General features: G+C 35.8%; 1 protein-coding gene across 3 annotated transcripts in view; it reads right to left on the bottom strand.

The window, feature by feature from the left end:
* The window catches only part of STXBP6 (syntaxin binding protein 6), a 134,010-nt gene that overhangs the window by 23,939 nt on the left and 92,875 nt on the right, over nucleotides 1-17,196 (bottom strand). For all 3 annotated transcript variants that reach the window (XM_080394765.1, XM_080394766.1, XM_080394767.1), the window contains 2 exons: nucleotides 11,021-11,151; nucleotides 9,068-9,233 (listed from right to left, as the gene is read on the bottom strand). In XM_080394765.1, the coding sequence (XP_080250891.1) occupies nucleotides 9,068-9,233; nucleotides 11,021-11,151 (297 nt within the window). The remainder of the gene's footprint in view (nucleotides 1-9,067; nucleotides 9,234-11,020; nucleotides 11,152-17,196) is intronic.

Below are 17,196 nucleotides of genomic sequence, written 5' to 3'. Positions count from 1 at the left end.
CAGCTATCAAATTAACATTGCATCTGAACAATCAGAAAGAAAAAAAAGAAATGTTAATAAATAGAGGACTATCCAAACAAGGCCTTCTATGCATTCTTATGTCAATATGGGAACTGCAAAAGATGAAGATGCTAAAATCCTTCAGAAAAGAAATGACTTATGCTACCAAATTAGAGAGAGCCATTGCTGTGAAACCATACGATGAGGATATATATACACTGAACTGTTCCTATCTGTATCAACACAAGTACAGCAGACTGAAAACGTAAACACAATGAATTCCTGCTAATTATGGAGGACTACACTGTACTAAATTTGGAATTATTTTTAGAACGGAAACAATGCTGGACAACAAGTACCCTATTTACCTCATTCAGATGTATGGTAATGTCATTGCCTCCCATATTTGAAAGGGACTGTTTCTGGAAAATATGGCATACGGGATTTTAACCAGAATATCAAGAAGTGATTCTAGAGACAGATCAGGTCCTATTCTTTCTGATGGAAATTGGCATCAAAATTCAAAAAGATAAAAAGATACTCTGAAAAAAAAAAGTATCAATTCTTAAGCACCAGATGGTTCTGAGCAAGGCATTTCAAATGAGATAGCAGCTGGTTTACAAAAAAGATGAGGTCAAATGGTTGGAGGATTGTCATTTTAAGAAAAAATGTTACTTAATGCTTCATTTGAGTTTTCTTGTCTCAAGAAACCTAAGAATTTATGCAAAATTCATTGTCAAGGACTTAAGAGGCTCACAAATATTAAGAAATGGATTTGGATTCACCCAAAAATGAGTCCCATAAAGGTATATTGAGTAGTTTATGTTCAGTTCTTACCATCAGCGCACCTCTTGCATTCACTTTCCAGAATGGGAAAAATGGCTGCATTAAATGAAGTAACAATGACCTAAAGAAGCAATATAAGAAATACTGGGTTGCAGGAACAGAAAAGGAAGATTTTTTGAAACAGCTGAGCATTCAGGTGGCGCAGTTTTCCCTTTTAAAGATTTCATGCAGCCACCAACAAAGCTGCTGTTTTTCTTTTAACAAATAACAACAGAAGCAACTCTTTTCCATTTCTAATAGTTTTGAAGTCACTATGAACACAGACAATATCCTTTCCATACAGCTAGATAAAAAAAAAAATTTAAAAAAAATTGTTACAGATGGAGAAACTGGCTGGTCTCGCATGGTTACACACAAAGGAGACCAGAAGCCAGCTTTCACTGATCAGTAAATGCGCAGCAGCATCAAAACAGAACCCAGCATCCAGCTCATTTTAAGCAAGTACCGATGAATTCTAAAATGCAAAAACATACGCAGAAAAAAACCAAACATGTTTCATCTATAACAAATATATCTATATAATTATAAATATACTACGTATAAGTCAGACTTGTACTTTCAAAATCCATTGAAAACACTAAACTAATGAAATGATGCAAGGTGAAACAGTGAAAGATCTCAGTAAAACAAACTCAGGGTCAAACTTCCAGTGAATAGCTTTGCCACTATTATCATAAATTACATTAAAGATGAATTCCACTTCTGGCGTAAAAAGCAACTCAAAGAAGGCCCTGAGGTGGGCTTATAGGACTGACAAACTGAGTACGTAATAACTCAGGTGGGCTAAGACCAATCAATCAATAAAGAAGAAAAACATTTAACTTTTCCTCAGCTTACTTATCAGCTATTTTCTTTAAGGAAGCACAGCAGATATTAGCTACCTGCAGCAAGCATTTTGAAGATGTTGCAAACTTATTATCTTCAACGTCATCATTAGTTTATGAGTCTAGGCAGTTGCATTCCATCTGAAATGTAGTAACTTTCTCTATAACTGGAAGATGTGATTTCTAGTCTTCACTGCAATGCAACACAGGACTCGCCAGCTTTTTCTTCTCAAAGGTAGCACTGTGACACTGTGCTTTCTCCTGGAATCAGATTCATGGCATGACTGATGTGTGCAGAAACTAACTTCTCTAGAAAGTTTATTTTTACAGGCTGTTCACTTTCTTCCACTAAAGCACTTTTTCAAGCAGAACTCCAATGCACGAAAACTGACAGTGCAGTAACTTGCAAACCATAACAAACAATACATTCAGTTTAAACGCAATTTCCTATGAAGATATTTACCAAAGCACAGACAGTGAAACAAAATACACACAAGCATATGGCTCAAAGGTGCTGGAAGGCACTACATATAGGATAGCAGTTCAGTAGAACTATATTATAAACCAATTGTATTTTATTTATAGAGGAGAGAAGTAAATAGAACTGCCACAGTGGATCAGACTAGTGGTCTGTCGAGCTGTATGCATTACCGTCTTCTCAGGGATGTAATACTGCAATAGGCAAACTGGAGTAACTATACAAGTCGTCTCCCAAGCCTCAGTAATTACTAGTTTGCTTGATGATCAGAACAAGAGAATAATAGATTACTTCCAATCTCTGCTTATTAAAAAAAGTCATGATTATATTTGTATCTTTTGATAGCTAATCTTTTCAATGCTTTTTACATACGCAGCACATTAAAGCAAGGATTTTCCATAAGCTAAGTGTTCTTCTTATTTTCTTTCTAGCTTTGATCTTTTTGTCTTGGTCTGGTTTTAGTGATAATAAATGTTCCACTAAAAAGAAAAGATATTATCTACCATTTTTCAAGCCAATTACATTTACACACTTTGATTTCTTCTAGTGTTCAACATCACCATATAGTTTTGACATCCCTGCCTTCCTGCCTCCAAAATATACTACTGACGTTTAAACTTCAGTCAAAATTACAGAAATCAGAAATTAATAATCAAAGTCTGGAGAATACATAGCACAAAGATTAAGAGCCAAATTGCCAGGTCACAGATGTCTTTCAAAAAACCTTTATCTTCTCTATTTCAAGTGTACTTCTCTTGTTGATGTTTTTAAATCCTGGCATTGATGCAAGGATGGGATGTTATTGCATATTGCAGATTGGCTATAAGTTAAGGAAATACCCAATTAGGATCAATTTTGTATTACCACAACCTCTACCCTCTTCCAAACTGAGAAATGTATTCAAACTTGAGAACTTTAAACTCTACACTTGATACATTTATAAAAATCAATACTAATCAAAGTTAGTAATATTTTCAATACTAATATTTATACTTAAAGTGTAACCAATCAGGAACCTTCAAAATCTGCAATTATATGTATAGTGCAGAACTCAATTCTGGCTCTGCAAATAACAAAATCTGATAATTTGATATATAAAAATTCCCCATTTTTATGACAAACATTAATGTTCTGCATCTTTAAGATAACATCTCACTTAGACCTTCATTCTTTGGAAATGGGAAAAAAATATTGCTTAATTTTTTCTATATTATCTTGTCTCAGAGTTACACAGATCAAAAAGGGAACAACCTTTCTAACAAATGTCCCTTCTCATTTTATGTACCCCTACAAATTTTACAAGAACATAATGTAATTTTTTTTCCCAAGATTCTCGTTTTAGAAAATTAATTTAGAGTTCTGATTAAATGCAGTATTTCTGTGGAACAAGCACTCAACTATTCCTATCCATTCTGATCTCAACACTGCTTTTATACTTAAGACAACTAAAATCCACTGAGTTAAATAAAAAAAGGAAAGCAGAGTTAATCTTGACGTGAATATGCAGGGCATAAAAGCAAGCACATGAAGTGGTCTTTGGCAGCAGAAAATATATTTTTTATGTTTCATTTTCTAGACTGACATGGCCTTTTTTTTCTCTAAAGCAAACAACTGAGTATTTGGTATAAATTGGCAAGAAATGTCTTAATCAAATACCAAAAAAATTTGTTGTCTGTACATGAACACTGCTAAGATTCATCTGATCGTTAATTTCAAAACAGCAAACCACTGCCAAAATAACATGGAGATACTTTTTTCTTTTTTTTTTGGTCAAATTCATTTGCATCAGAATTAATTTACAAGTGAAAGTCTGCATGAATAATATGTTCAATTACACACTTCTTTTCAATGGCTATCAAGTAAGAATTGAAACCAACAACTACTTGACAGGAGAGAGGGGAGCAACCGTCTGTCTTCCCATCCTAATGGGAAGTTTTCATTCACCTCCTTTAGTCAGTCATTAATATTTTACTGTATGGTAAACACCACTACACGCTTACCAGGTCTCAAATGTAATAAGCTGAGTCAATGTGTATGAAAAGTGTATGAAAAAAGAAGTACCCATTACTATTCTCACACTGGCAATATATTCTTGGAGGACAAAAATAACGATCCATTAATAACTCCTGCCAGCTGTTGCAAAGAAAAGGTTACAGAAGCAAAGATGCCATTACTTTGTGCTTCTAAGAATATTTTAATTATTTCAGCAGAATGACTGTTAAAACCATATGTTAAAGCATATAAATAGGACAAAGCTTAAAAAACAAACAACAAAAAAATAACAAGATCATCTTTCTTCAAACTGAGGTCTTACTCTTTTCCAAGGATTATGCATTTCTAATATGTATCTAAAGGTGGCAGCAACTGTTTGTTCTTATAGGCCCAGAACTGATCTTTGAAGAACTTAAAATGCTGTATCACAGCATTCTACCCAGAAGAGTCAAATTAATCCTCAGTGTCAGCCTAACGTTATGACAAGAACCAAGTTGTTCTAATAAACATAACCTGTAGATGACAAAATTTCTGCGCACTCATCTCCAACTTTGTTTTTTACATCACTGACATAAAAGCAGTATGACCCAATTCACTTGGCCACTGAACAACAATTAACATAACACAAACCCACTCCAAATTAGACATATTCAAATACCAGAACTCGTATGTTAGAAGGACACAAAAGTGGAAAATATTTACTACCTCAGACTAAAAATCCTCTACCCCTAAATGCCTGCCTTTTCTTTCCTCTCAAAATAACATTCAGAATGCATGTAAGCTATGGGGAGTGCTCTAAGTTGTAAATAAAAGACAGACCTGAAATATTCATTACAAGATACCAGTGGGAAGAATCTTACTACGGTCTCCCTAAATTTTAATTTGTTCTTTGTTCTCATAATTAGCACCCACACCTTTAATCAGTTCTCATTATGGCTGTAATGCTAATCAAGCTACAGAAAACAGTCTAGCCTATTCAGCTCTACAGACTATATGCTTACATGATACTCAAATGAAAATAAAGCAAAAAATGGTGTGGGTCAAGAAGAAGCAGCGGCAGGGCTCTGGACCATAGGGGGAAGTGTGTGTGGCAGGGAGAAGGTGCAGGAGGATGGCAATGAAGAGGGTCTGCATTCCACAGGGACACCCATATTTATTTACAGCTAAGCTCCTAAGCACTTCCTGCAGAAACAGGAGCAGCATGAATTTCACTTTCTTCACTCTTATCCCTTGGGAAGGAATGAGGCTCAATAAGACAAGTAAGCTTGTAAACAAGTCCTTCAAGTTCTTTTACCTTCAGTTCCACTTAGGAAGAAGTATTCTTTGGTGGCATTATTTTATTTTTGAAAATATGCATTAGCTACAAGATACACGTGACATACATGATGTACATACGTAAGTATGTGACTGTATGCATACATATATTCTAGTAATCTATTTAAAAAAATAATTGTAGGGTATTCGAAGTTAAACTAACATTTAAAAATAATATTACTTTTAACACAACCCAGAAAGTTCAAAATAATATAACTTAAAACATGAATGCTACCTTGGTAGAGCAGATGGAATGACATGGTCCATCTGAAATTTGACTGCACTAGGGTTTAAGGATGATTTGAATACACCACTTTGGTTAATGAGCAAAACACCCCAACAAAACATTAACAACAAAAAACCCAAGCTGTAAATTCTGAACCAAATTTAATTAATTTCAAGCTATATCCTCATGTATGTGTTCTTTGGTTTGCTCAGCTACAGTAGGACCTTAATTTTTCCAGTCAGGATGAATTTGAGATTGACACCATATTTCACTATTTGCCACAGTGCCCCCCTCTGATACTTCAGGTTTCAGACTAAACTGGATTTTACCCACAGCAGGCCCGCCCTGGGCTTCTAATGAGGGCCAGCAGAACTGCAGGTGTCTCCCCAGTGTCCGCGCGTGCTAACCACCAGCTCGCAGAACAGCTTCTACAGTCCATGAATGGTGCTGCTTCTGGCCAATTACTGACTCCTTTTGCCTCAAAATAACAGACTAACCAACATAAGCCAGCGACTGAACTAACTTCACTGTATCACATATTACCAAGGAGACCTGCCTTTAATTGAGGCCAACAAGAAGCTGGAGGGCTTTTTATAAGGGCCTGTAGTGACAGGTCAAGGGGTAATGGCTTTAAACTGAAAGAGGGTAGATTTAGATTAGATATTAGGAAAAATTCTTTTCTGTGAGCATGATGAGGCGATGGAACAGGTTGCCCAGAGCAGCTGTGGATGCCCCATCCCTGGCAGTGTTCCAGGCCAGGTTGGATGGGGCTCTGAGCAACCTGGTCTAGTGGAAGCCTGTGGCAGGGGTGGTTGGAAACAGATGTTCTTTAAGCCCCCCTTCAACTCAAACCACTCTGTGATTCTATGACATTTCAAAGCTTTTATGACAGTTGTTGGAAGAAGCACGGGTCGACTAGATAAACACATTTAAAATAATGCAAAAGCTTTTGAAGATGATGGAAGGATTAGTGAAACGTGTTCCCCTGTATACTAGACCATTAGGAAAAATGCTAAACAATACTGCAGAAAAAATTTACATAGTTCTGAAAAATTTAGTTTGAAAGGCTAATGTAACCTATTTTTTCATACTTAATTATCTATATTAATAAGACATACCAGCATGAGTGCTAGAACAATGCTTTGTGAATTGAATAAGAATTTAACTGCATCAACACACCAATAAATCTTGTAATTACAGTGTAGCAGTAGAAAACTTAGCATTGCATTAAGAATACCAATCTGAATATGCAAAGGAACAGCAGACATTTAAACAGACTACTGCACCTTACATATTACAAGGCAATTACCAATAATATGACTGCATTGCCTTTTATAATTATTGATACTGGTTATTTGCTAAATGAGGACTTTTTTTTATTATTTTTGGTAGACTTGCTTAGTGAGGCTGCAACACAGAAGGTCACTGGAATTTTGGGTGAACTATTATTTAGTTTACAGCTAGTATAGTTTCTGTCAATTTAGACTTATCCACAGAGAGTCTGTAAACCAGCGTGAGGAAAAAGTTGACAGTGTGAAGAACAGCAGAAGCATTGCATCCATGAGGAGATTTATTAGTCCTTGGCCCTGTACCACATCACTGAGGCCATGTCTGTGCACAGTCAGAATGACAGGCAAGGAATATGGAAATAGGCACCATCTGGTACCTGAGGTTGGCTGAGTAAGCCAATCTTAGTACAAAGTTGTAACGCAGAGGATGCAGGTATGCTTCATGGGACATGGTAGAGTCTAGTGTGTGTTAAAAAAACAATAGCAGAAGTCAAGCAGAACTTAAAGAACCTCACTGGCAATTCCGCCCCCCCCCCCCCCCCCCCAATGTGATGATGCTCATTTAGGGTAAAGGTTAATACTTGGGTCAGTTGAATCAGGAACTCAATTCTGGACAACTCAAACTTATACAAATAAAATAGTTTCAGAGGCTGAAACGTATGATTGTTTATTAATACTGACTTATTAGCAAGAATGACAGAAGTGAGAATCATTAGCAAAGAAATAACAAAAGGGGTTGATATGAGATTTCTTCCATATGAAATGCAAAAAATAGTAGAGGATATCTTCTCCTATCAGTGCAGAAACCGCTCCCTCACCACATCAAAAAGAAAACAGAAGGCATCTGGAAAAGGAAAGGGAAAAGTGGAAAGCGAAAAAACAAAGAGGAAGTTTAGAAGAAATTTTGTGCCTTTTTTTTAGTATGAGCAGACACTAAAAGAAAAGTATGATTGATGGAACAGTTCTGACTTGTAACCACAAAGTTAGTGGTAACCTCAGTATCAGCGGCTAAAATGTAAGCACCAAGCTAGAGATTATTTTCCCCTTTCTCAAGTTTACCTTTGGTGTTTTAGAGGAAAAAGATGCAAGACAAAGTAATAGCCAGAAAAAAGAACATATAAAGGTGGCTGCACAAAATGTAGTTCTGTCAATAGCATACAGAAACATATTCTAGATGTACGAGAGGTGAATTACCAGAAAGAACGGAATAAGGCTCTCCATATTTATAGTTGATGTTTATTAGGGGGAAGAAATAACAACTAAACAAAACCCCTAGTCAGCTTGTACTTCTCTTCTAGAGACTGGAGTCTCACTGAGAAAACTAATCTTTTTTTTTTTTTTTTTTAGCTGTGAAGAACACGGGAGATGTAAGAGTTTCTAAAAGTTTTCTGGTTTAGAGCAAACAAAAAGACTACATTTTCAGAAATTTCAGTCTAAGGGAGCAGATAAACTAGTTTATTTTCCTTAACAATACTTCATGAAACATGTGAAATTCCTCCACAAAAAAAGTTTTTGTGGCTGTGAAAGTGGATGATAAACACTAGTTTCACATGTTGACCACATTTTTTTGACCTAACTGGATGGTTTTTAGTCTATCCTGGAAATTCACCTTGAGATATATGACTTACAAAAACATAACAAAGCTTTAAACTAACAGATTTCTGTAAAGGTCAAAGTAAATTCCAAAAAACCCATTGAAGTTTACTAATAGGCACTTTTTCAGATGTGAGGAAATGGTAATATAAAACAGGCTCTCAGCAGGAAATATTTCATGCCACTCAAACTTTTCTAGATGGATAAAAGTAGAGATACAAATCAAAATCAAGGTTGCTAAGGAGGAGAATGACTTCTTAGTAGGTGGGTAGGGGATGCTGCCTCTAGAACAGAAGACTAGGGAAGCAAAGATAGCAGAAGAATGTGAAGTGGTGCTTGATGGAGAAATGCTGAAGCCTAGAAGTTTATTACTGTGAAATCAACATATTAAAACCCATGATTTCAACATGTAATTAGGCTGCCGGCTCATTTGAATACAGAATAACTCATGTACAAATCATCTCACGTCCAACTGCACAAAGTACTCCACCTTCGATTGACTTACCTCCCATAATTTTAGACTGGCAGTTGATAAATTCTGGCTTCTTGTCTGTAAGGTATCGTTGGCAAGTGTGATGTAGAACCTGAAAGAATGTGCATTTTTCTGAAGCTGTGCTTGCTACCCATTGGTCAAAAGCATTTTCAAATAGTAAATCAAATTCTGGGGAATCCTAGAAGGAAAAAAAAAAACCACACTACTATTACCGCACGTTTATAAATGATTGGAGAAAGACACAGAGCTATTATTTTTAAAAAGATATGTTGGAAAAAGCAGAATGCTCATGCAACCCAAGACTACCCTGGGATTATTTTCCTTTGCACATTTTTAGATGGAAAAAAAAACAACCACAAAAAAAACCAACAGACCAAGCAGGAGGTTTTTTTCTTGCAGGTATTTTTAATGAGGAATATTCAGCTATGACAAAAAATCCTGAAAACAAAAATACTTAAGATCAAAAAATTAAAAGTTGGAATCTCCTAAGAAATCATTGCTATCTACAGATACATATTTACTTGTGTCTTCTACATGTGGCAAGGATTTGCACCTCTCAGCACAAAATCTACTTTCACATTATATTATAGAAGATGCAGTTCTGCTCTCAATGCTCAACTGAAGAAAAAACCAAACAGCAAGTCCCAGTTATTGTAATGTATCATCATAAAGTTTTGCATGTCTCAGAGTAACATGAACAAAAGAGCATTCCCAGAACAAATAAACTCCCATCTGTATACCATGCTTCAACTGGCAAAATGAATGGATTTTATGCATGTATTGCTAAGTATTTAGCAATATTTGCTAAATACCACTTTGTAATCTAGTAAATGCTTGTATGAATTGATACCACTAGGAATTCACATGAAGACAATTCTGAAAGGAACATATCTAAGTTTAAGAACTTCACAGGGCTTTCAGTCTGAGAGTATCACAAGTGTGTTATTTGTATAGCTGCATAGCAGATGCTGGGAAAGGGCCTAAAGTTCATATCACTTACCTATCTGTCATTGCTCTCATTTTCATTGTCCCTTTACCCAAAGAAACTATGATTCCATCCCTTGCATTTCAAAAGGCAAGTGTCAAAGGGCTTCTTTTTTGTACGAAAGACTGTACTGGGTAGCAAGAGATTTTGGTGGACCATTATTAAGATGCTTAGGTGGCTGATCAGAGCATAGCTCTGAACAAACCAAGGGGGTTAGTCACATATTTTGCTGTAAAATGAACACAGTAAAACACTTTGTGATCACACAATATGAGCCACATTCCTAACTTCTAATTCTGCTGTTTTACTACTGAAGGTTTGTATTCATAAGCTTATTACATTTTAGTACAACTTTGCCTTGAGACAGCTCAAGGCAGGCTGTATATTCCACATTAAAGGAATAAATCCAGAACTATTTAGGTGTGTGGGGGTGTTGCTTTTTTTTTTTTTTTTTTTTGTTTAAATCAGCATTTACATGCCATTGGCAACTAAACCATACCACCATCCTTTGTAGAAAGATAAGAAATGCAGAAGGATCTGAGGATTGTCCTAGAAAAAAAATGCAAATTTCATAATATTTCAGAAACTCAAACCTCAGTAACCTCTCCTGTCCTTGCTTCCACTTGCTGTTCTATCTTATAACACAGCTGCACGTCAAAATGGACCCCAAGAGGCTTATAGCTGAAGACAAGGCAAACAAGGCTCTTGTTTTTCTCCTTACAAAGAAGGGAGAGTAGGAAAAAAAGTAGAGGAAGACAGGAAGAAAAAACCCCACATGACTACAAGCTTTGGCCTCCTCCATCTCTCCTATTAAAAATCTATTTGACATATTCCATTGAGTTATTTCTTTTTTGAGAATCTGCACTTAAACCTGTATCTTATTTTTCCAGATGCCTTTTGAATACTAAAAGAATGCCCAATTCCCAAATAAATTACAAAAATAAGCTCAATTTTAATTTTCTAGAGCTGTTCAGACTCACCCGATTAGGGTCTATACCGTTGACCTGGCGAAGCTGCTCCAGCATCCACTGCGTTCTCCTGACAAAAGACGTAGAGCCTTCAAATTGCTTCACTTTTGTAATAGATGCTTGCGCTGGTTTCTTGTTTGTCACTGAACATATAAAAGAAGAAAAACATATAACTGAAACAGGCTTAATGTTTCAGGAATGTGCTGTTTAGTTTACTGTAGCAGTAGCTGCTTTGCCGGTGTATTTTCTACAATGTTCCACTAAGTCACTGTCACTGACATACATGTCACCGATTCCAACAGTAGAACACATTAGTCTTCCTGGATAACGTACTGAAATGCACATTTCTTATTGTCAGAACGATGGTACGATGCCAAATAAGCATTATACAACTTAAAATTAAGATATATTTTAGCCATTATCAGCTTAAGTTGCCAACACTGTGTAAAAAACAGAACTAAACCAAAGGTCTTTCCAACTGCATTTTTACACTTACCTTACTGTTCTCTTTTCCCCATGCTAATTAGCTGAGGTTTCTCATTCCCAGCCTCTTACTCATTTCTTCTTATCATTTTAGACAAGAGAAAAAAACCACACACCCCATCTCCATGTAAGTATAAGTCCACTTAGGTACCTTTTATTAATTAAAAACAAACAAAAAACCAAACACGAAACTAAAAAACCCAAACTGTTACTTTAGACTGACCTTCATGTTGGTGATTGATTGAAAAAAATACAGGTTTCTCTGGTCTTCTCTCAACATGTCACATGTAGATCGCATTTGTATAACCACCAGCATCTATGACATTCAATTCCCAATTTCTAGTTTCCAACCAACAGACTTAAGTATATGCACTTACCGCACTAAGAAAGTAAACGCACTAAAATGAGACAACAGTATGAAAAATATAAAAATTAAGGAATTAAAGTTTGCTCGGTGCCTCCCCCCAAAAATACTAGGTACCACAAAGAAAGACCATAAATCGTTGATGATTTTACTTGTTATAAACAAAATATATGTTAAAACCCACAACCTAAGATATGCAAGACTGCTCTGCTTTTCAAAAAAAACCCTCAATATAAACCACTCCAATTAGTGTACCCTTAACTCAGCATCAGATTTTCAAAGAGTACTTAAACATTAAAGCTAACTTTTCACCAGCAGGAAAACTGGCTTCCTGTATTAGACTCTTTCTCTAAACAAAGAGATTTTCTTTTCATCAGTATAACTTCTAACCTCCATTAAAGTTCTGTAAGCAGTTTTAGACACTTTCTATTATACTTTGCATTTCATTTATCTGTTGCTGTATGTTAAGTCACTCCTAAACACATTTCCACTTGTGCGAAGAAATATTTTGTAAAATTCATTGTACTGCACTATCTACCAAAGCTAGTACAGTATTTATTTCTCTCCTTGAACTTTTTATTTCCAAAAATCCTTCTATCTATATGGTCCTCCAGAAAGAGTATTCCTGGAAAAGACACTTTCCTCTGCTTTTAGATACTGGCAATTAAAGGCAGCTTTTAAAATAATCAAGACTTGAATAATAAGATTGCTTATTTTTGTGCACGCCCTTTATCTTTACCCAAATAATTAGGAAAACTAACAGGCTTCTCATTCTGAAGATACATGCTGCATGCACTTCTGCCCTCAGGGGCACAGTTATACAAGATAATGGTGGAACATATAATTCCGTAAAGTTAAAAAGTCAATATTGATAATTCTGATCCTAAGAAACACTTAGGATCAAAAATTACCAATGCACAGACCACTGTCTTGATGATAAATGTACTTTGGGATAGATCAGCCAATGCAGATTAATATGAAAAGTTCTTTTCACTGTCTCAGATTTACACTTTATCAGTTCAGTGTGTGTCTGTGCACATGGAAGTCCAAGCACCCTTAGAAGAACCTAATCTGATAAACAAAAAATTCATTTCCAAGGAAATTTTAGTAGGTAAAAAAATAAAATTAAAAAAATCATTCCACATGGCAGATATTTGTTTTTAAAAGTTACTTTGGAATAGAAAGCATAGTTGGACTCAATATATTGACCAGACTATGGATAAGTACATAATAAACATATTGCCAGAAGTCTCTTAATCAGCAGCTGATGCAATGAGAACCAAATTGGACAGCATGTGATTCAGAATCGCATGTCAAATAGTACAGAACAGAGAAAATCAATGTAATATCAGAAAGGCAGCAGCAAAATAATATTAGAACAACTACTGAAATGCAATGACTAGGTATTACTAAGAAGTGAGAATATATTAGAGATTCATTGATTGCTCAATGGCCTATGCACCCAAGCCTAACAATAAGCAGAAGTGTCAGTCATCCTATCTATGCTTTTTCATATATATATATATATATATATATATATATACACACACACACACACACACTTATATTCTACAGAATAGATTATAAGGTTCTTGGGTATCTCAGCTATCTTAGGTAGAAATTCAGTCCCAAGCTAGCTGACGAGATCCTCTTAGAAAACACGCTGGTCTCCCTTTAGGTCTCACACTCATAATTATTGCACACAGCCAAACAGACCAAACTGTATTTCACCTTTTAAGTCTTGGTATTGTAGGAAAAAGCTAGCATTTCTAGAACATTCAAAACCAACCAGCTACCCACAAACCCACCAAAGATGCTTTAGAACCTTCAGTTTAGTCCATGACAGCTTGACAGTCATTACAACTCTGCGAAACCCGTTGGCAGCTGGGAATACCATCCTCACTAGCTGCTCATTATGTTGCTTTACAAACTAGAGCACTTCCACAAAAGCCACTGAGTGGGCGTTACCTTGCAAACATGTACAAAGTCTTCTCTTAAACCTGAAAAAAACCTGGAAGCAATCGCATGCTCCAAGCCACATTCCCTCTCTGACAACTCTGACAACAAATGCATTCGCTAAAATCTTCCACAATCATAATATATCATAATAAAATAAAAGACAATATTTAAGTTATACTTCAATTTTACTCTGATTTTTTTGTTTGCTTTGCTTCTTCTATTGTTTAACAGAACTTAACATTATGCTTTCAAAATACGAAGCTGTAGCAGTGTGGACAAAGCACACTTACTTGGAACCCGTAAGTAGATGGTAGGTGATAGGTCCATATGGTATTTCTGTGTGTCATGAGATGCAAATAAATAACCTTTTTTGTTTGTTTTTTTTTTTTCTTAAAGAACATATAGTTATTGGTAAAGTAAGAAAGAATATGTGAGAAGTCAGCTACAGCAGTTTATGATGGAAGAGATTGTGAGGGCTTTTTCATATTTCTATTTGTTCTCCTGTTTTTTTTTGTTTAGGGTTTGTTTTTTGTTTGCCCTTTTTTTTTTTTTTAACACTATATTAACATACAATCAAAAGTCACCAAGTCAGAAACAGCACTCTATCTTCTGTGATTGAAGACATTATTAACCATTCTGCATCATAAATAAAATTAAGTTTCAAAGAAGTTGTTAAAGCTTGAAAGGCACACATTTAAGTGAAATACTGTTTCAAAAGCAGATCAGAGAATACAAGGCTGAAATAGTCAGATCAGAATTAGCTTTAAAGAATGCTGTGACAGAGTCAAGGTGGTCACTGTTCTCATCATTTGGAATACATGGAAACAAAGATATTCATATTCCAGACTAGAATCCAGTACCATGTGAATGTCTAGCATCTTAAGCAGCAGATCAATACAGCTCTTCACACAGAAAGCTAAGGAAGACTGAATTCCCAGTCCAACTTCATCTCATCTGCAGTTCAGAATGTGTCGTCTTTACTTTTTCAGTCTCCTAAAGTATCTTTACTTGAATAGAAAAGATAGAAAAATGAAAAATGGCTAATTCCCTAAATATCTACCCCAAAACACCCGGCCTTGAGAAACTGTCTGAAAGCCCTAAACCACTGGACTATACTTTTTTATTTATGTTATCACATTTGAAATGCATATTTAAAAAACAGTGTCAGTCCCTGAAGTCTTGACTCTGTGTATCTGTATTTGTTTTGGATGTTCTTTAAATTTGGAACTGTGTATTTAATAACTTAAACTCTAGGCAATTAGGAATCTTATGACAAATGGTTTGATTGCCTCACAAAATTTCTAGTCATATCACGTTATATTTCTAAGTATCGAATGACTGAAAGGAAGAAATTAAAAAATATGAAGTCTTGAAAGCAGGCAGTGACTGCTGCAACTGTTCACATTATAACAAACCCCTTTTTTATCTGGGCACTGTGCGGATTAATAAATTAAGCAGCCTTTCACTGCGGTTGTGTCACTAGCTCTTGAGGGAAAAAAGTGTGGTAGTGCTAAGTAAGATCACTCAGAAAATTACTTTCATCTATGAAATTATTTCATTTGTGAAAGTGACAGACTGAGACTCACTCCTGACTGGGCCTGCAGGAGTCTGCTGAAGGCATTGGCTATCTGTGTGGTTCAATACTATTCATCACTTTAATGTTAGACCAGCATCTCTTATCTGTATGCCAAATCTTGTACAGTGGATACTCATCCCCCAACTCACAAATAACCAATGATGCCAAGTTTGTCAAACTGGCTGTTAATATTTAATGAAGGAAAAAAATCTTTAGAATGCACTCAAGACAGCCTAAAGACTTTTTAAAAAAAGGTATCTTTGATGAAGAAAAAGTTGAACTCAATACCATGGCAGTGTGATGTGATTTCATGGTCACTGTATCTAGAATATTATCCTACCTTCCTGTAGAAATGTTGCTCTAAAGAAAAACTCTTCACAGTGAGACTAAGTCTAAAAAAACCCAAGAGTTTACTAAACAGCTTTTGATTCAGTCAGAATAAAACCAGCAAATCTTTGATACAGATTTTATTAGAAATGAAGTTACGTATCAGTATTTGTGGTAGAAATGCATTGTTTTTCCAAGCCGGTTCTTAAGGGACAAAAGCAGGTTATAAACACACTTTGACAGAGCTAATTACTCCTCTATACTTTCCAGTTCTCCAGTTCACCAAAGAAACAACTATTTCTTAAACTTGCAAAAAGCTCATGGCTAAAATTCTGACAGTCCTGTACACAATCCCAGTAAGCTATGGCTACCAGATTGGCTGACGATCTGCAATTTCTGATTGTTGAAAAAAACAGTGACTTTTTTTTTTTGTTCCTTTGTCCAGTTGCTACTCAATTCTGCAACACCTGAGTACTCAGAGGACAAAGCATGAGTAACCTGTGGAAAGGCCTCAGAAGTCTGAGGAAGCCCAAGACAGGTTTCTTTCTTGCAAATGTCATAAAGTACAAAGGCTCAAAGAAAAGACAACATCAACAAGGCATCTAGAAAGACTGACCCTCATTTGTTATTCTCACCTACAGAATTCCAAAGCAAAAGTAAAGAAGATTTATCTCTATTCCTCTAACGTGAAGGGTTCTTCCTTCTGTCACAACAACTTTACAATTATTTTCCCCACACACTTCAAAATCTTTTCTTCCCAGAGTGAGGAAATAGGGACTAGGCAGGGGAAAGGCCACTAAGTGTCACATCCACCAACCCTCACAATAGTAGAAACTTGTATTATTGCTGTTCTGCGATTCTGGAAGGTAGTTTGAACTACTACAGTTCAGGCCACACGGTGGTCCTATAAGCAAACTACGGTCCTGGCAAGCAACTTCCAGAATTTCCCAAAACAACTTTCCAACAATCCGACAAATGAAGCGGAGGATTAAGTAAGATGGAGCAAATGGGTACACTCTGACTTATTTAGGTACTAAAGAACAAGGACCAGATACATGAAAGTGTCTTAGAATACTATCTGGATTTCAGGAAAACTGTTTCCAGTCTGCTTCACGTAATGGTTGTGAGCTTTTCTATCAACTCTAGCCTTAAGTTTGAACACCAAAACTTGTAGTATTTAATGGGTTTTTTTACAGAAGTTTTAATTAAACACTGATTTAATGAGGAGTCTAAATTAATTCTAGAAATTAAGTGTAGACTTTTGAGCCTTCCCACTGCGGCTGTCCAACTATTGCCTCCTGCAACCTTCGTACCTGTCACGGTTCTTAGACCTCAGCTATCTATAATACAAAGAGATGCTTTGAGAAGACAGTGCTAGTAAGAACTCAGACTTACATTGCCACCTCCAGGATTAATTTTAGATACAGACAAAAAAAAAAAAAAAAGAATATGTTTGCAGTAGAAGACAGCTAGCATCAC

The sequence above is a fragment of the Falco punctatus genome, assembly GCF_963210335.1.
Source record: "Falco punctatus genome assembly, chromosome: 7".
In the NCBI taxonomy this organism is placed as follows: domain Eukaryota; kingdom Metazoa; phylum Chordata; class Aves; order Falconiformes; family Falconidae; genus Falco; species Falco punctatus.
This window is presented reverse-complemented; position numbering and strand designations above follow the sequence as displayed.